The sequence below is a fragment of the Rhinatrema bivittatum genome, chromosome 9, assembly GCF_901001135.1.
Source record: "Rhinatrema bivittatum chromosome 9, aRhiBiv1.1, whole genome shotgun sequence".
Lineage (NCBI taxonomy): Eukaryota > Metazoa > Chordata > Amphibia > Gymnophiona > Rhinatrematidae > Rhinatrema > Rhinatrema bivittatum.
The window spans coordinates 44,630,804-44,655,266 of record NC_042623.1 but is presented as its reverse complement, the minus strand read 5'-3'; the positions used below and the strand labels follow the sequence as shown (position 1 = coordinate 44,655,266).

General features: G+C 42.2%; 1 protein-coding gene across 10 annotated transcripts in view; it reads left to right on the top strand.

The window, feature by feature from the left end:
* SRPK2 (SRSF protein kinase 2) overlaps window positions 1-24,463 on the top strand; it is a 424,006-nt gene that overhangs the window by 383,415 nt on the left and 16,128 nt on the right. For 8 of the 10 annotated variants that reach the window (XM_029615025.1, XM_029615034.1, XM_029615033.1 and 5 more), the window contains 3 exons: window positions 20,306-20,375; window positions 21,032-21,124; window positions 21,643-21,735. In XM_029615025.1, the coding sequence (XP_029470885.1) occupies window positions 20,306-20,375; window positions 21,032-21,124; window positions 21,643-21,735 (256 nt within the window). The remainder of the gene's footprint in view (window positions 1-20,305; window positions 20,376-21,031; window positions 21,125-21,642; window positions 21,736-24,463) is intronic. The other 2 variants (XM_029615027.1, XM_029615026.1) reach the window with 2 other exon arrangements.

The window sequence follows — 24,463 nt, the reverse complement described above, 5'->3', positions numbered from 1 at the left end:
GGTTTGTTTCCTAAGCTTGGTACTGGTAGAACAGGCAGGTGGTCCTAGAAGAAGACTTCCGTCTGGCTCTGGAACTTGCCGGGCTATCTGGGCTTGCTCTTGCCCCTCACCGTCTCAGATTCCATGTCACTCTCCACACCTGAGCAGGGTATCGCCTCTCTCTGGTCTCCTGGCCACACCTGGTCTTCTCCCTCTTCGATAGCAGGGAGTGCTGATCTGCTTCTGGCCCCACTTTCACTTTTAGGGATGCTTCGCCACAGGTTCTTGCTTTCTTAGCTTTCAGGGAGTCCTTCACTTCCAGGGTCACCCTTAGAGTTTCTCTGGTTTCAGGGTCGCTTCCCCGATTTCGCTCTTTTCTTCTTCTTTGCCTCCCCCCCCCCCCCCCCACCCCCCACCATCTTATACTTTCCAGCTGATAAATATGCATAAGCTCATGCATAATCACATGGTAGGTGGAGGGTCTTTTCTGCATTGCAGGTCTTTTTCCTCTCCCCATTTCTTTGGGGGGAGAACTACTATGCCTGTATGCCAAGCTGTGTACCAGAGTGTTTTCTCCATCTCTGACTGCGTCCCCTTTCTTTCAAGGCTGGGGGTTTTTCTGACCTAGGGACTCACCTTGGTTACTCCCTGACACCTGCTTATGAGCTTAAGTCATATTGTCCCTCTACCTTGCTCCTATTTACACAGAGATATGCAAACAGGCTCTTACAAACAGGCACATCTTGATAAAGTATCCTTCAGCGTATCAAGGCAAATGTTCTTCTTTGTCCACTGAGCTGTGTCAGTGCTTTTGGGACCTGTCAGTACCAGCCTGTGTGTTTCTTGGCTATTATGATTCATATTTGATGTTTCAGTGGTAAAACATAAGATATCTCCCTACAAACCCCTCTCAATTTGCCTCACAGCAGCTGGAGATAGTCATTCCTACAACAGAAGGCAATCAAGCTTGTCCCTTTGCAAAAGTATGCCAAGTGTTCTATTCTTCTAATCGCCAGGAAGTGGGGGTATTGAGACCTATTCTGGACCTGTGGAGACTAAACAGATTGTTTGGGAGAGGTTCAAAATGAATTTCCGTCAGATGATTCTTCCCATCATTCAGCTGAGGGATCGGATGCACCCTTTGGATCTGAAAGATGCTTATCCACACATTCCCATTCACCCTACCCATCGGAAGTTCCTCAAATTTGTGGTGAAGGATGTGATTCTGTTTGGTCTCTCTGCGATCCTAGGAGCGTTCATAAAATGTCTTGCAGTAGTAGCTGCACAGCTTTGGTTGGCAGGGAAGTCTGTATATTTCCATACTGGACAATTGATTGGTAACAGGTCCATCTCTGGAGTTCTGATGTCCCTCAAAAAACCACCTGACTTCTCCAATCTCTTGCTTCCCTGTTCAACATCTCCAAGTCTAACATTATTCCATCTCAAAAAATTCAGTTCATAGGAGCTTGGATAGATTCACCTTTCTCCATGCTGAAAGAGCCGCATTGCTAATTGGCCTAGTAAGGTCTTTTCTGCTGCATGACCAAGCATCAGCAATATCGGTCCTGGTTCTTCTTGGGCAAATGGCCACATTGATGTGTGTAGTCTCTTTGACTTGTCGGCACATGCAGTGCCTTCTCTGGGTCTTCCAAAGCCAGTGGGATCAGCACTAGCCATTATTATCTCAATAAATCTTCAATCTCTGCGATGAGAGCATCTCTTCAGTGGTGAATGGACTGGAAGTTGCAAAAGCGGGTCTCTTGTTGCACATCCCATCATATCAAGTGGCCCTGTGTACTGACACTTCCACTAAGGGGCATGGGAGGTGTATACAGGTGTGAGGAGGACCCAAAGGTCAACCTTTTAGAGTTGTGAGCCATCCAATATGCTCTTTTACTTACATATTCTCGAGTTCCAGGATGCTTTTATATAATATATGGATTTTAGAAAATCATGAATGTTAAATTTTAAATACAATTTTAAGTTTGTAAATTATCCCAGGACAAGCAGGATGCTAGTCCTCACATATGGGTGACATGAGTAATGGAGCCCTATGTACGGAAAACTTCTTTAAAAGTTTCTATGAAACTTTTGAATGGCACCGGAGTGCCTACTGAGCATGCCCAGCATGCCATGATATTCCCTGCCACAGGGGTCTCTCTTCAGTCTTCTTTTTTCCGCGAAGCCGTTAGCATCGCGGGTTAATAGGAGCCTGAGGTGATTTTCACCTTGTACAAAAATTTATCAAAAAATTGTTTGCCGCAGGGGTTTTTTAATTTATTACCAAGGGTAACTTTTTTGGTTATCGATTCCCAGCTGGGAGCGATAATTTCGGGGGTTTTTGCCGTCGACGGCCGTCCGGCGCCATGGCCTCCGGCTTCAAAAAGTGCCCAAACTGCACAAGAACAATGTCCATTACGGACCCGCATTTTGAATGTGTTCTTTGCTTAGGCAAAGACCACGATATTCAAAAGTGCAAATCTTGTGCTGAAATGACCAGTAAAGGTCGTCGTCTGAGGGCTGAGAAAATGGAACAACTTTTTTCCATTCAGCTCCTTCCACGGGCATCAACTTCAGCGCAGTCCTCTCCAACGGCTTCCGTTCGTCAGCTTTTGCTCAAGAAAAAACAACTGGAAGCGGGAGATGCCTCGGCCTCTTCCCAGTCGATATCCTCAAAAGCATCGACTTCAGGCAGCGATAAACAGAAGGAGAAGCATCGCCATCGACATCGGAGGCGACAAGATACGATGACCGGAGAGACATCCACAGGTACGGCCTCTCCGGCTAAGAAAGCCCGAACGGAGAAAGAGGCTCCAAGGCCTACTGAAAGGCGTTCCCCACCGATATCGGTGCTGGGTTCCGAACCTCCTCAGGGCTCTGAGGGGGTGTCGGCATCGCCTCCACCGCCTCCCTCCACAGCTGCTCTGTTTTCATCAGCTGCGCGAGAGGAACTTGACTCCCTGATACGTCAAGCGGTGCAACAAGTGCTACGTGAGGCGATTCCACCATCGATGCCGGTGCCATCCCCATCGATGCCAGTGCCATCACCATCCATGCCGGTGCCATCACCATCCATGCCGGTGCCTTCACCATCGACGCCCATTCCGTCGATTCCGAGGTCACCGACGATGCCAGCGGAACCGGAGTCGATTCCTCTCCCGGTAAAGTTACCGATGCCGCACACATCGCCACCGATTCCTTCCTCTGTGCCAGCGACACCAGCGCCGGTTCCTCCTAAGGATGTCACAGTGCTACAGCCAGTCCTTAACAAACTGGACTCACTTTTGGATATCCTTACGAAGCAGATGCCTCGGGACCCGGTACCAGTACAGTCTGAATTACCAAGGCGTTTACCATTGGACTCAGTCCCAGGCCCCTCAGGAGTACCACGACCTACTAGGCCTCGTTCACCGACTCCATTGTATCCTCAAGAACCACCTCAGGATACAGGAGACACCACCTCTGATTTTACTTCGGACGAAGAGATATTTTCAAATCCTTCTCCTCCAATAGACCATAGAAAATCTCCACCGGAAGACCTCTCATTTACTAACTTTGTTAGGGAAATGGCGGAGACTATTCCTTTCGCAATCCAAACGGAAGTAGATGAGAGACAGAAGACTTTGGAGGTCCTCCAATTCGTAGACCCTCCCAAAGAATTATTGGCAATCCCAGTGCATGAGGTATTCCAAGATTTACAGCACAGAATATGGGAACACCCAAGTTCTGTATCATCCGTGAACAAGAGGGCTGACGCCACTTATCTGGTACAACCTGCTCCAGGATTCCAGAGATCTCAATTGCCTCATCAATCAGTGGTGGTTGAATCTGCGCAAAAGAAGGCAAAAAGGCAAAAGTCTCATGCTTCCCTACCACCTGGGAAAGAAAGCAGATTCCTGGACAGCCTAGGGAAAAAGATATTTCAGGGTTCCATGCTGGTCTCAAGGATTGCTTCTTACCAGCTCTATATGAACCAATACCAGCGAAACCTATGGAAACAAGTTCAGGAGCTCTCGCTTTCCCTTCCAGAGCAGTTTCAGGAATCGCTACAAAATGTGGTACACAAAGGCCTTGACTCGGGCAAGCATGAAGTTCGAGCAACTTATGATTGCTATGAAACAGCAGCACGCTTGTCAGCATAGCGGCCAGAAGGTGGGCATGGCTGAAGGCCTCTGATCTTCGTCCAGAGGTTCAGGAACATTTATCGGACTTGCCTTGTCTAGGGGATAACCTCTTTGGGGAGAAGATTAAGGAAGCGGTGGCAACCTTATGAGACCACACCGAAACCTTAAAGCAATTATCCTCTCAAACTCAGGAAACTCACACTTCTACCAAGAAGTATCCCAGACGGGACACTCGCCGACCATACTACCGTCCACGTCGGTACTATCCCCCAGCAGGTAGACCAAGGGCTAACCGCCCAACACAACGCCAACAACCTAGGCAGAGGCCAGCAAGACCTCAGCCACCTCCGCAAACCACAACTACTTCTGGTTTCTGAACAGCGCCAGAGAGCAGCAGCCAGTCCAACCCATTTCCAGAAGCACCAGTAGGAGGCCGCATACAGTACTTCCACAACTATTGGACCTCCATTACCACCGACCAGTGGGTGTTATCCATCACCACTCACGGTTACAAACTGGATTTCCTAACTCTCCCAACAGAAAATCCACCATTACCATCTTCGACAATAAATCAACATTCCATAATTCTGCACACAGAATTATCCACCCTTTTGAGAGCCAGGGCCATAGAACCAGTCCCTGGGCCTCAAAAAGGCAGAGGATTCTACTCCAGATATTTCCTCATTCCAAAGAAAACAGGAGGCCTACGTCCTATTCTAGACCTCAGAAATCTCAACAAATTTCTCAAGAAAGAAAAGTTCAGAATGGTGTCCCTAGGCACCATTCTTCCTCTTCTCCAAAGGGGAGATTGGCTCTGCTCTCTGGATCTTCAAGATGCGTACGCTCACATTCCCATTTATCCTCCTCATCGCCAGTACCTGAGATTTCGAGTACTAAATCAACATTTCCAATACAGGGTACTACCGTTCGGCCTTGCGTCTGCACCACGAGTGTTCTCAAAATGTATGGCTGTCGCAGTGGCACACCTCCACAAGCAAAGAGTGCATGTGTTCCCTTATCTGGACGATTGGCTCATCAAGAGTCCATCGAAAGAAGGAGCTCTCACTTCTCTCGAGCTCACAATCCAAGTGCTGCACTCCTTGGGATTTCTAATCAACTACCAAAAATCCCATCTGTCACCAACTCATCTCATACAGTTCATAGGTGCGGAACTGAACACTACATTAGCAATGGCTTTTCTTCCAAAAGATCGTGCTCAAACACTGGTTCGGTTGACTCACGATCTTCGCAACCACACCCAAGTTACAGCTCACCAGTGCCTCATTCTTCTAGGGCACATGGCTTCCACGGTTCATGTAACTCCCATGGCCAGATTAACCATGCGGCTACTACAGTGGACACTGAAAACTCAGTGGATTCAAGCCACTCAGCAAATGTCCACGCCCGTTTGTGTAACTCCAGAACTCAGATCTGCACTTCTCTGGTGGACATCAATGAACAACCTGCTCAAAGGCCTACCTTTCCAGCAGCCGATTCCACAAGTGACCTTGACTACAGATGCATCCACCTTAGGGTGGGGAGCACACATTGGTCATCTAAAGACACAGGACAAGTGGACAAAACTCGAAGCTTCTTTTCAAATAAACTTCCTAGAGCTTCGAGCTATACGTTATGCGCTTCATGCGTTCAAGGACTGCCTTTCACACAAAACTGTTCTCTTCCAAACGGACAACACAGTAGCCATGTGGTACATCAACAAACAAGGGGGGACGGGTTCTTATCTCCTTTGTCAAGAAGCAGCACAGATTTGGGACTGGGCCCTAATACACTTAATTCTTCTACGGGCCACCTACCTAGCAGGCATCCACAACACAGTAGCGGATCGCCTCAGTCATCAGTTCCAACCACACGAATGGTCCTTGGATCCAACAATAGCATTCCAAATCTTCCAACGCTGGGGTCAACCGACGATAGATCTCTTTGCATCCCAGCTCAACTACAAAGTGAACAATTACTGCTCTCGCCTTCGGCAGCACAACAGCCTACCAAAGGACGCATTTGCTCGCCCTTGGAATACAGGCCTGTTATACGCGTATCCTCCAATACCGCTCATAACCAAAACACTAGTGAAACTACAACAGGACAAAGGGACCATGATACTCATAGCCCCATATTGGCCTCGACAAGTGTGGTTCCCCATTCTGCTAGATCTATCAGTCAGGGATCCTATTCGTCTAGGAGTAGCTCCCAATCTCATAACTCAGGAACAGGGTCAGTTGCGCCATCCCAACCTTCAATCCCTGTCCTTGACAGCATGGATGTTGAAAGCTTGATCTTACGACCTCTCAACCTTCCATCCGCTATATCTCAAGTACTGATAGCTTCCCGTAAACCTTCCACTAGAAAGAATTATTCCTACAAATGGAAACGGTTTACTCTGTGGTGCACTCAGAAAGATTTAGATCCTTTCACTTGCCCCACTACCTCACTACTAGATTACCTTTACCATCTCTCAGACTCTGGTCTTAAGACATCATCTGTAAGGGTACATTTAAGTGCAATCTCAGCTTATCATAATAAGTGGGGAGATGCATCGATCTCCACGCAGCCTCTCGTCAGTAAATTCATGAGAGGCCTAACTCACATTAAACCTCCAGTTCATTCCCCAAGCATACCATGGGACCTGAACGTAGTATTAACCAGGCTTATGCGTTCTCCATTTGAACCCATAAATACCTGTGACCTTAAATACCTTACTTGGAAAACGGTATTTCTCATAGCCATCACTTCCGCCAGAAGGGTCAGTGAATTACAAGCACTAGTCACATATGAACCTTTTACAAAGTTCTTACATGACAGGGTAGTCCTACGGACACATCCAAAGTTCCTTCCTAAGATTGTCACGGAATTTCACTTAAATCAATCAATAGTTTTACCTACATTCTTTCCTAGGCCTCATTCCCACCAAGGTGAAAGAGCCCTACATACGTTGGACTGTAAGCGTGCGCTCTCCTTCTATTTGAACTGCACTACAGCCCAAAGAAAATCCAGTCAGCTGTTTGTATCCTATGATCCAAACAAACCAGGCAAAGCAGTGGGTAAGCATACTCTGTCAAAATGGCTAGCAGATTGCATTCAATTTTGTTATGAAAAAGCAGGCCTTACTCTTCAAGGGCGAGTAAACGCACACTCAGTCAGAGCAATGTCAGCCTCAGTAGCACACCTTCGCTCTGTGCTGATTCTGGACATTTGTAAAGCAGCAACATGGAGTTCTCTTCACACCTTTGCAGCTCACTACTGCTTAGACAAGGAAGGAAGACAAGATTCAGCATATGGACAATCCGTCTTAAAGAACTTGTTTCCAGTATAATCCCAACTCCATCTACATCCAACCTGCTGTGATATCGGCTGATTCATTTCAACAACAATACCTCACGGTTACTTCAGCACAAAATGACTCAGCCTCTAGCTTGCTATTCACCCATATGTGAGGACTAGCATCCTGCTTGTCCTGGGATAAAGCAAAATTGCTTACCTTGTAATAGGTGTTATCCCAGGACAGCAGGATGTAGTCCTCACGAAACCCACCCGCCACCCCGCGGAGTTGGGTCCGTTACGTTTTATTATTTTATTTTTGGCTAACGCTTATTGCTACAAAACAAGACTGAAGAGAGACCCCTGTGGCAGGGAATATCATGGCATCCTGGGCATGCTCAGTAGGCACTCCGGTGCCATTCAAAAGTTTCATAGAAACTTTTAAAGAAGTTTTCCGTACATAGGGCTCCATTACTCATGTCACCCATATGTGAGGACTACATCCTGCTGTCCTGGGATAACACCTATTACAAGGTAAGCAATTTTGCTTTTTAACTCTGTATGTTAAATATGTTACTAAATAAGAACAACCAGAGAGGGAAAAGGAATCAAATCCCAATATTCACAAAACTATAAAACTCACAATCATGAGAACGAATGACAATATCATAAGGCAAGAGCTCTCAAAGATCTTTAGTCTGCAGCCTCTCGCCATGCAATGGGCCACAGGCTGTAGTCAGCTTTTGGAGTAATTTTTCGACTAATCATTTATTGTCACTCGATACTCTTTATCTAACAAACAATCACTCAATTTTATTCAGTAATAAAGTTCATTATAACACACATCTTTACCCAATTATCTCGCTACTTATTATACTAATTGTTATCCAATAAAATAAGAATACTTAGCCACACATATAGGTCTTCTTAAACCATCAAACCCAATCGTTCAAAACTCATCCCGACATGAATCATGTTTCGACTGCACATCAGTCTTCTTCAGGGGAATATTTAGAGATATATTTGAGAGGTGATAGCTTCTATTTTTTATGTTAAATATGTTATCCACGCCAAATGATATTTCAGAGGAGGCAGGTTATAAATTCTGATACTAAATAAATAATAATTGGCTAGTGGTCTATATAATACCCTGTTATGTGTTAGCTGGCTTCCATATTACAGACTGTCATGATTCATCAAGTGAAAGCCATGGCATCTTCAGTGACTCATCTCAGGGTCACTTCCATTGAAGACATATGCAAAGCTGCTATTCAGTTGTCTAGTCACACCTTTACATCCCACTACTGTCTAGACTAGTGGTTCTCAGCCTTTTTCCCATCTTGACACACCTGACAGGCCACGCTCACACGTGTGACACACTGCTCATTACAATTCATGGCGGAAATAAAAGGTAAAGGTCCGGTAATTATTTTTATTGTTTAAAATGACAATGAAAAGATACGTATTCTGTCTGAACAGAAATTGCATAAATAGTAAACATCCCACACCAAAACAGCACCAATTTCCAGAAAATATTACACCAGGCCTTAAAACACCAATACATCTCCTAGTAGGAAAACGGACCAAGCCAGGCTGCTATAGAGCCCTACACAGAAACTACACGCCAGCAGAAAACCTCACCTGAAGGAGGGGTGGTTTGCTTGGAACGTTCTCCTCTCTCTCAGTCACATACCAGCGCTCGCTCTCAATTACACACCTATACACACATGCTCTCAGTCACTCATATACACATGCTTTTTCTCTCATTTAATTAGGATCTTAATTACACATTTACACACATGCTATCTATCTTTTCATGCTTACACACACAGACTTTCAATCACACACATACATGCTTTTTCTCTCACACACAGACTCTCATTCACATGCTTACAAACCTGCTCTCTCTCTTTCTCTCATATACACACAGGCTCTCAATCACATACTGACATACTCCCTCACCTAAACCAGCTCTCAATCACACACAGACACACATGCTGTCTCTCTTGCTTATACACACAGGCTCTTAATCATACATTCACATGATCTCTGTCACACACAAAGGATTTCAATCTCAAACTTACACATGCAGGTTCCCAATTGTAAACTTACATTCATGCTCTCTCTCTCACAGGCAGGCTCTCAATCACAGACATACTCTCTTGCACATATACAGGCTCTCAATCATTCACAAACATGCTATCTCACACACACACACACACACACAGCATCTCAAACACACATGCTTGCTTGCTCATTCACTCTCTCCCTCTCTCCCTCCCCGGAGCTAGCGGCAGCAGCAGCAGCCTCCTCCCAACCCTAACCTCCTTCATTTTCAGCCCTCGCGGAGAAAGGAGTCCCATCGGCCGTGGGGGTTGACGTTCTTCTTCATTTTTCTGCGAGCCGAGCTGCTCATTCCTCAGGCTGCGCCTCTCTTCTTTTCTTCAGGTCGATGCTGACCACACTAGCATGGTCTCTTCTTCCCGAGCACGCACCCGCTGCTCACCACTTCCTCTTCCGGGCCGCGGGGGGGGGGGGGGCGGGAAGAAGAGACTATGCCAGTGCCACTGCCTCTAGCTGTTCTGCCGCGTTCCGCCTGGGCTGACAGCATTTTAAGCCCAGGCGGAGGAGGACCGGGGAGCAGCTGGGTCAGCGGGGGACCGGGAAATGTGGTGACACACCTGCGTGTTCTTGGCGACACACTGGTCTAGACAATATGTCCCGAAAAGACAGTAACTTTGGACAAGCAGTTCTACAAGCCTGTTCTTGCAGCGGTCCACTGTCCACTGGTAGAGTCCCAGTTATCTGTTTTAGTAATTACTCCGCAATACAGTCCTCACTTTGGGATTCCTCATGTGTTATGGCTGATTCATACCTGCTTTTTGACATAGAAAGCAAGTTTGCTTACCTGAAAACAGGATTCTCCATAAGCCGCAGGATGAATCGGCAATACTTAATACCCACCTGCCTCACTGGACAATCGACTGCCTCACTAAAGATTAAACTCTGGAAAAGACTGAGGCTCATGAGACTGTGTTCTCACCAAGAAATTCCTATGCATTCTCAGTAAAAATTTTACTGAGCTCTGAGAGCTGAGTCCATGTCAGTGCTGTTGTGTGATGTCACCTACATACTATGGCTGATTCATCCTGCCTTCTACAGAGAACCCTATTTACAGGTAATTAAACTTACTTTTTTAAATTTTTTTGGTAAAACAGAATAATTAACAGATAAAATAACTATGGGCTATATTAATAGTTATTTCTTAGAGCAGTTACAAATTGTTGCCAATGTTTTGATTGAAGCTCCACATATTTTGTCAATACTGGTAGCAGTATTGACAAAATATTTGTATTCCCATATCTTTTGATAAATATTTCATGAGCTAATTTCATGGATCCAAAATGTCCATGCACAAAACATTTTATATGTTAATATTGGTACTGCCTTTATGAATGGTGTTCACGTTGCCTACATCACTTGACCTGTGAGATTCATTTTGTATGTAAAAATTCTTGCACAATTTAGCAAAAAAAAACGTTTTTTGGTTTTTTTTTAATTCTGTTTCATTGTTTAAAGAGCTGCTGAAAGCCACCTCCCATAGTTCTGTGGCAGTCCCACCTATTAGACCAGTATTGGGCTAGCAGGTTTTGGGTATGTCTCAGTATTTAAGAACATAAGAACATAAGAAATTGCCATGCTGGGTCAGACCAAGGGTCCATCAAGCCCAGCATCCTGTTTCCAACAGAGGCCAAACCAGGCCACAAGAACCTGGCAATTACCCAAACACCTAGAAGATCCCATGCTACTGATGCAATTAATAGCAGTGACTATTCCCTAAGTAAACTTGATTAATAGCAGTTAATGGACTTCTCTTCCAAGAACTTATCCAAACCTTTTTTGAACCCAGCTACACTAACTGCACTAACCACATCCTCTGGCAACAAATTCCAGAGATTTATTGTGCGTTGAGTGAAAAAGAATTTTCTCCGATTAGTCTTAAATGTGCTACTTGCTAACTTCATGGAATGCCCCCTAGTCCTTCTATTATTCGAAAGTGTAAATAACTGAGTCACATCTACTCGTTCAAGACCTCTCATGATCTTAAAGACCTCTATGATATCCCCCCTCAGCCGTCTCTTCTCCAAGCTGAACAGCCCTAACCTCTTCAGCCTTTCCTCATAGGGGAGCTGTTCCATCCCCTTTATCATTTTGGTTGCCCTTCTCTGTACCTTCTCCATTGCAACTATATCTTTTTTGAGATACGGCGACCAGAATTGTACACAGTATTCAAGGTGTGGTCTCACCATGGAGCGATATAGAGGCAGTATGACATTTTCCGTTTTATTAACCATTCCCTTCCTAATAATTCCTAACATTTTATTTGCTTTTTTGACTGCTGCAGCACACTGAGCTGACGATTTCAATGTATTATCTACTATGACGCCTAGATCTCTTTCTTGGGTGGTAGCTCCTAATATGGAACCTAACATCGTGTAACTACAGCTAGGGTTATTTTTCCCTATATGCAACACCTTGCACTTGTCCACATTAAATTTCATCTGCCATTTGGATGCCCAATCTTCCAGTCTTGCAAGGTCCTCCTGTAATGTATCACAGTCTGCTTGTGATTTAACTACTCTGAATAATTTTGTATCATCTGCAAATTTGATAACGTCACTCATCGTATTCCTTTCCAGATCATTGATATATATATTGAAAAGCACCGGTCCAAGTACAGATCCCTGAGGCACTCCACTGTTTACCCTTTTCCACTGAGAAAATTGAGCATTTAGTCCTACTCTCTGTTTCCTGTCTTTTAACCAGTTTGTAATCCACGAAAGGACATCGCCTCCTATCCCATGACTTTTTAGTTTTCGTAGAAGCCTCTCATGAGGGACTTTGTCAAACGCCTTCTGAAAATCCAAATACACTACCCCCCATGCAAGGATTTCTTTCAGAGGAGAATATGGATGGGTTTACAGATGGCTTTTGAAGGGTCCACTTTCAGAGGAAACAGCTTCCAGCAGCAGAATCTGAATTGCCTATTCCAGTTTTCCAAAAGAAGAGCAGAAATAGAAAGTAGTAACACATTTTTATTTAAGAACGCTGGATTGAATCATATTTAATCAAAATACTACAATATTTAATAGGATCAGTCCCATGACCTAGAGATTACTAGTTAAGACTGCCATGTTGGATTCTTGATTTAGGGTCCTGCTGATTGAGTTGGCTAGGGCAGGGACTAATTCTAAAAAAAATAACCCTCTGAGAAAGGAGAGATAAGTATTTCTTTCACATGATGCATACTAGTGGAAGTGGCTTTTAAAAATTACCATTAATCTGTGTTAGAAAATATTTTTTCTGTGTTGTGGCTATTTTATTTATTTATTTTATTAATTTAGATTTAGTGCATGCCTTTTCATTGGTAGATTAAGGCGAGTTATATTCAGATACAGTATTTGTGAAGCTGGTATTGTAGATAAAATCATGTTTTTACATTTTTAGTATTTGTTTTATATTCAATTTGAGGAATTTAATTGGAATGTTGACATCAACAGTATCTAAATAGTGCCATTTTTGAAAGCAGTTAATCTTAGTCTAAAAAAATAAAAGGTGTGTTTGGATATTGATGATTTCAACACTTTAGTCCAAAACCTATAACCTATAAAACAGTAAAAAAAAGAAAACTTGAAACTAAACATTTTATGCTATATATGAGATATCTGTGTCACAAATAACCACAAGACAAAACCAATCTATGAACTTGTCATATTTGGAGAGTCAGGGGTTTTTTTATTTCTTATTAGCTGGTTTATATACAGTGGCCATAGAAAGTCTACACTCCCTTCCAAAATGTTCATCTTTTGTTGCCTTATAGCCGGTAAGTAAAATGCATTACTTACAGGCTGTAATGATGTCCACACATCCTTTACACAACTATCAAGTGAAAAATATATTCAAGAATTCTTTAGAAAATGAACTAAAAATAAAAAAAATGGAATAACTTGGTTGAATAAGTATTAGGGATGTGAATCGTTTTAGGACGATTAAAATTATCGTCCGATAATTTTAATATCGTCTTAAACCGTTATGGAACACAATACAATAGAGATTCTAACGATTTATCGTTATAAATCGTTAGAATCGTGAGCCGGCACATTAAAACCCCCTAAAACCCACCCCCGACCCTTTAAATTAAATCCCCCACCCTCCCGAACCCCCCCCCAAATGACTTAAATAACCTGCGGGTCCAGCGGCGGTCCGGAACGGCAGCGGTCCGGAACGGGCTCCTGCTACTGAATCTTGTTGTCTTCAGCTGGCGCCATTTTCCAAAATGGCGCCGAAAAATGGCGGCGGCCATAGACGAACACGATTGGACGGCAGGAGGTCCTTCCGGACCCCCGCTGGACTTTTGGCAAGTCTTGTGGGGGTCAGGAGGCCCCCCCCAAGCTGGCCAAAAGTTCCTGGAGGTCCAGCGGGGGTCAGGGAGCGATTTCCCGCCGCGAATCATTTTCGTACGGAAAATGGCGCCGGCAGGAGATCGACTGCAGGAGGTCGTTCAGCGAGGGTTCCGGCGCCTCGCTGAACGACCTCCTGCAGTCGATCTCCTGCCGGCGCCATTTTCCGTACGAAAACGATTCGCGGCGGGAAATCGCTCCCTGACCCCCGCTGGACCTCCAGGAACTTTTGGCCAGCTTGGGGGGGGCCTCCTGACCCCCACAAGACTTGCCAAAAGTCCAGCGGGGGTCCGGAAGGACCTCCTGCCGTCCAATCGTGTTCGTCTATGGCCGCCGCCATTTTTCGGCGCCATTTTGGAAAATGGCGCCGGCTGAAGACAACAAGATTCAGTAGCAGGAGCCCGTTCCGGACCGCTGCCGATCCGGACCGCCGCTGGACCCGCAGGTTATTTAAGTCATTTGGGGGGGGGTTCGGGAGGGTGGGGGATTTAATTTAAAGGGTCGGGGGTGGGTTTTAGGGGGTTTTAATGTGCCGGTTTTGCGATTTTACGTTTTTTTGATTTTTCACGATTTTTCACGATTTTTCACGATATTTTACTCCCCCAAACGGCAACAATACGATTCCCTCCCCCTCCCAGCCGAAATCGATCGTTAAGACGATCGAGGACACGATTCACATCCCTAATAAGTATCCACACTCCCTTGTTCTTCTGTAGCAATCCTAAATACTTAAATCTCTGGTATAACTACTTCAAAAGCACACACCAAGTGAATTGGTCCCACCTGTGTTAAATCATACTGATTCATGTGATGACAAGATAAATTCGGCAGTCATTGTTGGTTCTCTCTGCTGAGTAATGCATTTCAAAGCAAGGACTCAACTATGAGCACCAAGGAGCTATCAATAGAACTCTGGGACAAAGCTGTGGAAAGGCACAAATCAAGGCTGGGTATAAAAGAATTGCAAAGTCCTTGAATATCCTTCAGAGCACGGTCAACATGATTATTAAGAAGTGGAAAGTATATGGCACCACCAAGACCCTTCCTAGATTAGGCCGTCCCCCCACAAACTGGATGACTGAATAAGAGGAGACTGATCAGGGAGGCAACCAAGATGCCAATGGCAACTTTGTAAGAGTCAAAAGCAAAGAGATGTGTGGCACAATAAATATATAACTGTTCAATACACGTGTCCTCAGCTTTATTTATGAAAACGTCAACAGGAAAAACACTTCAATGTGAGTAAACATTTACATAAATAAAGCTGAGGACACGTGTATTGAACAGTTATACATTTAGGGGTGGATTTTAAAAGGGTTACGCATGTATATTACGCGCGTAACAGCAAAAACCTGCTCCTGCGCGCGCTGAGGCTATTTTGCATAGGCCCGGCGATGCGCTTATGTCCCGGGGCTCGAAAAGCGGGGCGATCCGAGGCTGGAGCCTCCAGGCACAGCGGCCATTTGCTGCTGTGCCCGCGATCACGGGAAGTTGCCCCTGCCCGGAGGCAGGCGCAACTTATAAGATAAAGGTATGTGGGGGGGCAGAGGGAATGGAGAAAGGTTGCGCGGCTCAGCGCACACAAGTTGCACAATTGTGCACCTCCTTGCGCACGCCGACCCTGGATTTTATAACATGCGCGCGGCTGCGCACACATGTTATAAAATCGGGTGTACATTTGTGCGCGCCGGGTTGCACGCACAATGTACGCCTGCACGTACCTCTTAAAATTCAGCCCTTATTGTGCCACACATCTCTTTGCTTTTGTTATTTATCTATATATGTGTACTGTTTACTCTGCATTTTTGGTGAACTTTGTGAGAGCTACAGGCTTCCAGGGCCAAGATTAGACAAAGTGTACATGTAACAAAAATATTCCAAGCACTCCACAAATCTGGCCTGTAAGGTAGGGTGGCAAAAAGGAAGTCATTACTCATAAAGCCCACCTTGAATCCCATTTGAAGTATGCAAAGGAGCACTCAAGAAATACTATACTCATGTGGCAAAATGTTTTGCGGACTGACAAAACTAAAACAGAACTTTTTGACCTGAATGCAAAGCATTATGATTTGCACAATCCAACATAGCACATCAACTAGAGAAACCCATTGCTGCTGTGAAGCATGTTGGTGGTAGGATTATGTTATGGGGTGGTTTCTCATTGACAGAGAGTGGGGTACTTGTTAGGATAAAAAGCACTATAATGGAGAAGAGTACAGAAAAGTCCTTGAGGAACGCCTGCTGCCCTCTGCAAGACAACTGAAACTAGGATAGAAGTTCACCTTTCAGCAGGACAGAGACTCAAGGGACACAACCAGTGGAGTGGCTAAAGAACAAAAAAATTAAATATTCTGCGGTGGCCCAATCAGAGCCTTGATCTCAACAATCAGAAATCAGATATGTTGTTAGTGGAGTGCCCCAAGGATTTGTACTAGGACCTCGGCTATTTAGCATATTCATAAATGATCTGGAGAAAAGAAGAACAAGTGAGGAGACCAAATTTGTAAATGACATAAAATTGTTTTGAGTCGCTAAAACTGCAGCAGATTGTGAGGAACTGCAAAAGGACCTTGTGAGACTAATAGATTGGGCATCTAAATGCAGATGCAATTTAATTTGGACAAAAAATTCATAATAAAAACTTTTTCAGGTACATTCGCAGTAAAAAGTCTGTCAGTTGGACCATTAGATGATCAAGGAATAAAAGGGGCAATTAAGGATGACAAAGCCATAGCAGAGAAATTAAATTAATTCTTTGCTTTGGTCTTCACTGAGGAAGATGTAAGAGAGAATCACATTCCAGAAATTATATTCAAAGTTGATGATTGAACGGAAATGAAACCAATCTCAGTGTACGTGGAAGATGTAATAAGGCAAATTGACAAACTAGCAAATCACTTGGACCAGATGGTGTATGTCCCAGAGTGCTGAAAGAACTGGAAAATGAAATTGAAGACAGTTTATAAATAAATAATAGATCATTAAAGTCATCTATGATACCTGAAGACTGGAGAGTTGCTGGGGTAGTGCCAATTTTTAAAAAGGGATGAAGGGGTAATCCAGGAAACTACAGACCAATGAGACTGACATTTGTGCCAGGCAAAATGGTAGAAATTATAAAGAACAAAATAGTTGAACATATAGCTAGGCAAAGTTTAATGGAACAAAGCCAACAGGGATTTAGCCAAGGGAAGCCTTGCCACACCAGTCTTCTTCATTTTATTGAGGGTGTACTAAACATATATAAAGTTGAACCAGTTGATATAATATATCCAGATTTCCAGAAAGCATTTGACAAAGTCCATCATGAGTGACTTCTTAGAAAATTAAAAAGTCATGGGATAGGGGGCAGTTTCCTGTTGTGGATTGTGAACTGGTTAGAAAACAGAGAGTAGGCTAAATGGAACTTTTCCCAATGGAGAAAAGTGAATAGTGGAGTTCCCCAGGGCTCCTTTCTGGGACCACTGTTTTTTAATATATTTAATATATTTATAAACGACCTGGAAATAGGAACAAGTGAGGTGATCAAATTTGCCAATGACACAGTTATTCAAAGTTGTTAAATCACAAGAGGATTGTGAGAAATTGAAAGAGGACCTTGCAAGGCTGGGAAACTGGGCAAGCAAATGAAATTTAATGTGGACAAGTGCAAAGTGATGCACTTAGGGAAGAGTAACCCAAATTATAGCTACACAATGCAAGGTTCCACATTAGGAGTTACCATTCAGGAAAAGGATCTAGGTATCATCATTGATAATAGGTTAAAATCATCTGCCCAGTGTGCAGAAGCAGCCAAGAAAGCAAATAGAATGCTGGGAAATATTTGGAAAGGAATGGAGAATAAAACAGAGAATATCATAATGCCTCTTATCGCTCCATGTTGTGACCTGGTCAACACATCTCAAAAAAGGTAGAATTAGAAAAGATACAGAGAAGGGTGATCAAAATGATAAAGGGGATGGACCGATTCCCCTATGAAGAAAGGCTAAAGAGGTTAGGACTCTTCAGCTTAAAGAAGAGACGGCTGAGGGGGGATATGATAGAGGTCTATAAAATAATGAGTGGAGTGGAATGAGTAAACTTTAATCAGTTGTTTACTCTTTCAAAGAGAACAAAGACTACGGAATACAGACTGAAGTTACTACGTGATGCATTTAAAACTAATAAGAGATAATATTTTTTTACTCAATGTATAATTAAGTTCTGAAATCTGTTGCCAGAGGCTGTGGTGCAAGCTTAATAGTGTAGCTGTGTTTAAAAATGGTTTGGAGAAGTATGCAGAAGCAGCCAAGAAAGCAAATAGAATGCTGGGAATTATTAGGAAATGAATGGAGAATAAAACAGAAAATAACATAATGCTCCATGGTTGAACCTCATCTTGAGTAATGTGTGCATTTCTAGTCGTCACTTCTCAAAAAAGATATAGCAGATTTAGAAAATGCAGAGAGAAGGGCAATCAAAATGATAAAGAAGATAGAACTTAGTCTTTTTCTGCCATTATTACTATGTTACCATGTTAGAACAATTCCCCTATAAGGAAAGGCTAAAAAGGTTAGGACTCTTCAGCCTGGAGAAGAGACGGGTGAGGGGAGATATGATAGAGGTCAATAAAATAATGCATGGAGTGGAACTCATGAGTAAACGTTAATCAGTTGTTTACTCTTTCAAAGAGTTCAAAGACTAGGAGGGACACAATGAAGTGACTAGGTGATACATTTAAAAACTAATAAGAGAGAATATTTTTTACTCAATGCATAATTAAGCTCTGAAATCCATTGCCAGAGGATGTGATAAAAGCTATTAATGTAGCTGTTTTTAAAAAAGGTTTGGACAAGTTCCTGAAGGTAAAGGCCAAAAACCATTATTAAGGTGGAGTTGCAGAAATCCACTTCTTACTCCTGGGATAAGCATTATGGAACCTGTCTACCCTTGGGATCCTGCCTGGTACTTATGACCTGGTTAGGCCACTGTTGGAAACAGGATACTGGGCTTGATGGACCTTTGGTCTGACCTAGTATGGCAAATCTTATGTACTTGTGTGCTAAGTGCAAAGTAATACACGTAGGTAAAAATAATTTAAACTGCTGGTGCATAATGCTGGGTTTCATGTTAGGAATCACCACCCAGGAAAATGACCTTGGAATCTTTGTGGACAATACCTTGAAATCTTGGCTCATTGTGCGGAGGCAGCAGTCATAAAGGCAAATAGAATGTTAGGAATTATTTGGAAAGGAGTAGAGAATAAAACTGAGAATAACATGATTCCTTTGTTTAAGTCTATGGTCTGACCCCACTCTGAATATTGTGTGTAATTTTGGGCGCCCCATCACATAAAAGACATAATGGACAGAGAAAAGCTACAGAAAAGGCAACTAAAATGATAAAAGGGATGGAAAAGCTCTTATAAAGAAAGACTAAACAGGTTATGACTCGTTAGCTTGGAAAAGAGATGACTGAGAAAGGAAATAATTGAGATTTATAAGATCATGAGTGTGATGGAATGGGTAAAAATTGAATGATTATTAAACCTTCCAGACACTAGGATTAGGGGATATTTCATGCAGATTTAAAACAAATTATAAGTACTTTTTCATTCCATATACAATCAAGCTATGGAATCTGTTGCCAGAGGATGTGGTCAAAGCAACTAATATGGTGGGGCTCAAAAGAGGATTGGACAAGTTCCTGAAGGAAAAGTTCATAAACAGTTATTAGCCAGGTAGAGTTGGGAAGCCAGCACTTTTTCCTGGGAGTAGATACAAAAAATATATAAACTATTGGGGATTTGCTGGGTATTTGGGACCCGGTCTGAACACTGTCAGACAGGATACTGTGCTCAGTGGACCTTGATCTGACCTAGCATGGCACTTATGATTTGAAGATTGCTGTCCCTCAGCATTTCCCAAAGAACATGACAGAGCTTATTGCTTTGTAAGGAAGAATGGTCTAATATTGACAAATGGTGTGCACAATAGGTGGAGACTTATCTCACAAGACTCACAGCTGTAATTGCTGCCAGATGTACGACCAAGAATTGACTCGGGGGTGGAGAAGTATCCAATTGTTGGATATTTTTTTGGATATGTGTGTACTTTCTTCCCCAATAAAATATACTTGGCACCAAAAGATGTGGAGCATGGTATGTTGATATTGATAATTTAAATGCATGCAAGCCTTGTGCACTTACACAACAAAATGTATAAAATGTTCAAGGAGATGTAGATCTTCAATAGCCAATGTAGAGGGCAAAGATGGGAGAGGGAAATACCAAATTCCAAACCTAGTGCTTATAGATAAGAAAGAATGAAGGGTCAGCATCTGTTATGTAATATGCACACGATTTTCATATCATAGTGTATGGTGAAGACATTTTAACATCAACTGTGTACTTATCAATTTTAACATCAACATTTTATCAATTTTAACATCAACTGTGTACTTATTAAATGTGTTGTTTCATCCCAGGCATTTGAGCTTGCAACTGGAGATTATTTATTTGAACCACATTCTGGTGAAGATTATTCCAGAGATGAAGGTATGTATTTATTTAAATGATTAGTTTTATTGCAAACATTTTCCTGAACTGAAGTTTTAAAAACATTTTTCTAAGATGAGCTTGATTTTTTCTTTCATTATAAATTAAATTGATTTTTTTTTAGTCATAAGTTCCAGCAATAGCAATAGGTGGATTAATCACCTTCAAGTATATTTGTCCCACTTAATAGCAAATGGAAGACTGGCATGTGTGGAGGGCTATCATTGAGCCATTACAATAGCTAGAACAGACCATAAAGACAAGCTTGGGTATTATGTTTAGTTTTTGTATTGGTATTTTAACAGGTGTTTTATAAGTCCATAATCTTATTTTCCAGGTAGCTATTTTCCAAATTGATTTTTTAATAACAGAATTACTCATTCTTTCATCTGTGGAGCTGTCCATTTTCATGCTTGTTTGCTTGTAATGCCCTTTGCAGTGGTAACATGGGCATTGTTCATTATTCGTTATTGCTACTAATGATGCAAAGTGCTGCTGTTCCTGGAAACCTCTGCATGGATTTGCTGCAAACATTGTTGATTTGAATCTTTTCTTGATTTTTTTTTTTTACTAATTGCACTTTTTCCTCTTTCTTTTTATCCCATCCTTCTACCTGTCCCTCCCTCTCCCATGTCCTTTTTTTCTCTCCTTCATAGACCACATAGCACACATCATAGAGCTGCTAGGCAATATCCCAAGGCACTTTGCCCTATCTGGAAAATATTCTCGGGAATTCTTCAATCGCAGAGGTAGTACCTCTTCTTTTTGAAAGGTGCCATGATGCAGACAGAACTGGAATGTCAATTGCTGGTTATAAAATACACCTGTAGGCAGTATATTTCCAAATCAAAAAACATAAGCTTTATATCATATTAGAGCATTACAAATTGTAAGACTCCATACACAATAAATTTGACCAGATGAATAGCATAGAACCAAAGGTTTACCAAAAGATATTAAAATTAATATAATCCTAAAGCTGAATTCTTTGAGCATAACCCAAAAAAGACAACTAAGTAGCTACATTTCTAATGCCATAACATCATAACATTGTTAGCAAAATCAGCTATATAAGGCATGCTGATTTTGCTAAAACTGCTGCTTCAAGTTACATGCATATTCATTGGCCATTTTTCTGTTCTGTTTCTTTTTTTTAACCAGTACTGATCTGTTTCTGTCTGTATCAGGCCCGTGTAAGTGTGTGCATGAATTGTACTGATTAAACTGTTATATGTTTCTGTTTTGCTGGCAATGTTCTCCAATGCAGATCACATAGCATTGATCATTGAACTGCTGGGAAAAATCCCTCGAAAATACGCTATGTTGGGGAAATATTCCAAGGAGTTTTTCACCAAAAAAGGTAACAGTGTTTATACGGTGCCATCAGTTTACACAGAGCTGTTCATTTGTAGGAAGGTGTAAAAAAAAATCATAAGAGTTGCACTAAATAAAGTGTATAAAATAACAACCAAAATAGAGACAACCCGGCACAAGTGGTTTTAAATTTTTACCCCAAAAGACTTACCTATTGAACCAAAAGTAACAAGTACTTAGGAATCGTAGTACAGAGGAGACAGCAGTTTACAATATAGGGTGCTAGAAAAGCCATGGCTTGGAGGCTAGGAACATGAGTTGTGAAGCAAGATCTGGAAATGAACTAAAAGGACATTATGAGCAGAGAGGGGCAGGAAGTTGAGTGGTAAAATGTAGTTAGGGGAGGAGGCACTGTGATGGTGGTGTTAGAGTGGTGTGGAAATTAAAGATTTAGAAGGCTGAATATAGAATGAGGGTGGAACAATTTCACTTGTAATTTGTAGTAGAAATACAGCATCTATCATCACCAATCTCTAATAACAAGTAGCCTCAGTAGATTCAGACAAATAGGTGATGTCATCCGACAACTCCAGTCAAGGAAAGTCATTGAGCTTCTGTTCTTAGAGAACCATTCCAGGTAAGCAATTAACTTTGTTGTATGTAAATAAGTTATACAATCCTTTGTATTTGTTATTGGCAAGGGAATTGAGCACAGTAACTGATCCTGATTTGGAATGTTCCAAATAGATGAGGAACATTGATATTGCAGAAATGTGTAAAGAAATTTGACTTTCTTAATTCCTGGAGGGTTCTTAATTCCAAATATAAAGATTATACTTTTCTATTCACATGACACACATTTTAGAACATAACATAAGAACATAAGATATACCATACTGGGTCTGGCCAAAGGTCCATCAAGCCCAGTATCCTGTTTCCAGCAGTGGCTAATCCAAGTCACAAGTACCTGGCAAGTACCTAAACATTAGATAAATCACAAGCTACTATTGCTTATTAATTACCATAATAGCAGTTTATGGATTTTTCCTCTAGGAATTTTTCCAAACCTTTTTTAAACCCAGTTACACTAACTTCTGTAACCACATCCTCTGGCAATGAATTCCAGAGCTTAACTATGTGCTGAGCGAAAAATAATTTTCTTCTTCAGTTTGTTTAGATGCAGGGGGATAAAGGAAAAATAAGTAAGGCAGATATAGATTCTAGAACATAAGATATGCCATACTGGGACAGACCAAGGGTCCATCAAGCCCGGCATCCTGTCTCTAACAGTAGCCAATCCAAATCACAAGAACCTGATAAGAACCCAAACAGATTCAATGCTCTAATGCTGGCAACAAGCAGTGGCTATTCCCTATTGATGAACAGCAGTTTATGGACTTCTCCAAGAACTTATCCAAAGCCTCCCTAAGCCCAGCTATACCAGCTGCCCCAATTACATCCCCTGGCAACAAACTCCAGAACCTGACTTCGCATTGAGTGAATAAGAATTTTCTCTTTCTCTTGCTAACTTCGTGGCATGCCCCTTAGTCTTGTATTATCTGAAAGAGTAAATAGCTGATTTACATTAATCCATTCTAGTCCTCTCATGATCTTATAGACCTCTATCATATCACCCCTTCTCCAAGCTGAACAGCCCTAACCTATTTAGCCTTTTCTCAAAGTTGAATTGGTGGTGCTAGCACCAGTTTGTGTAATCATGGGAACCAGATTTATCAGGGTCAATTTGGAGCTACCAGTATCATGGTTCCAATATCTTTCCTCAATTTTCATATTGTTTTAGAAATTGGAGGAACAGGAGGAAATGTGTATGTTAACTCCTTCTCCAATAGGCTGGAAAAAGCAACGCTCGTCAGAGCATCCTGTGATGTTCTCTTATAACAATATTGAGCTAGCTTGAAGCTTGCTGCAATGGAGTTCATCTGAAACATCACCCTTTAAAACCATCTGTGGAATAGGTATCTCCCCAACATCTTCATTAGTAAACACTGAAGCAAAGAATTCATTTAGACTTTCTGTGATGGTATTACCTTGCCTAAGTGTCCCTTTAACCCCTCAATCATCTAATCGTCTAACCAACTCCTTCGCAGGTTTCCTGCTTCGGATATACTATGGCCAACTTCTTTTCAAATTCTCTCTTAGCCTCTCTTATCAGCATTTTACATTTAACTTACCAATGCTTATGTCTTGTCCTATTTCTTCAGTTGAAGTTTGAAGGAATTTCTTTTGGCTAAAATAGCCTCTTTCAGTTCACCTTTTATCCAAGCCAGTAGGCCTTTGGCCTTCCTTCCACCTTTCTTAATGCGTGGAATACATCTGGACTGGGCTTCTAAGATGGTATTTTTAAACAATGTCCATACCTGTTGTACACTCTTAACCGTTGTAGCTACACTTTTCAGTTTTTTCTAACTATCTTCCTCATTTTATCAAAGTCTCCCTTATGAATGTTTAGTGCTAAAGCTATAGATTTACTTATTGTGCTCCTTCCAGTCATTCATTGAAATTGTATCATGTTATGATCCCTATTGTCAAGTGGCCCCACCACTATTATCTTTCACCAAATCCTGCATTCCACTAAGAATTAGATCTAAAATAGCTCCCTCTCTCATCAGTTCCTGAACCAATTGCTCCATGAAGCAGTCATTTATTTCATCCAAGAATTTTACTTCTCTAGCATGTTCTGATGTACCTATACCCAGTCAATACTGAGATAATTGAAATCTCCCATTATTACTTCATTACCAAATTGGTTAGCT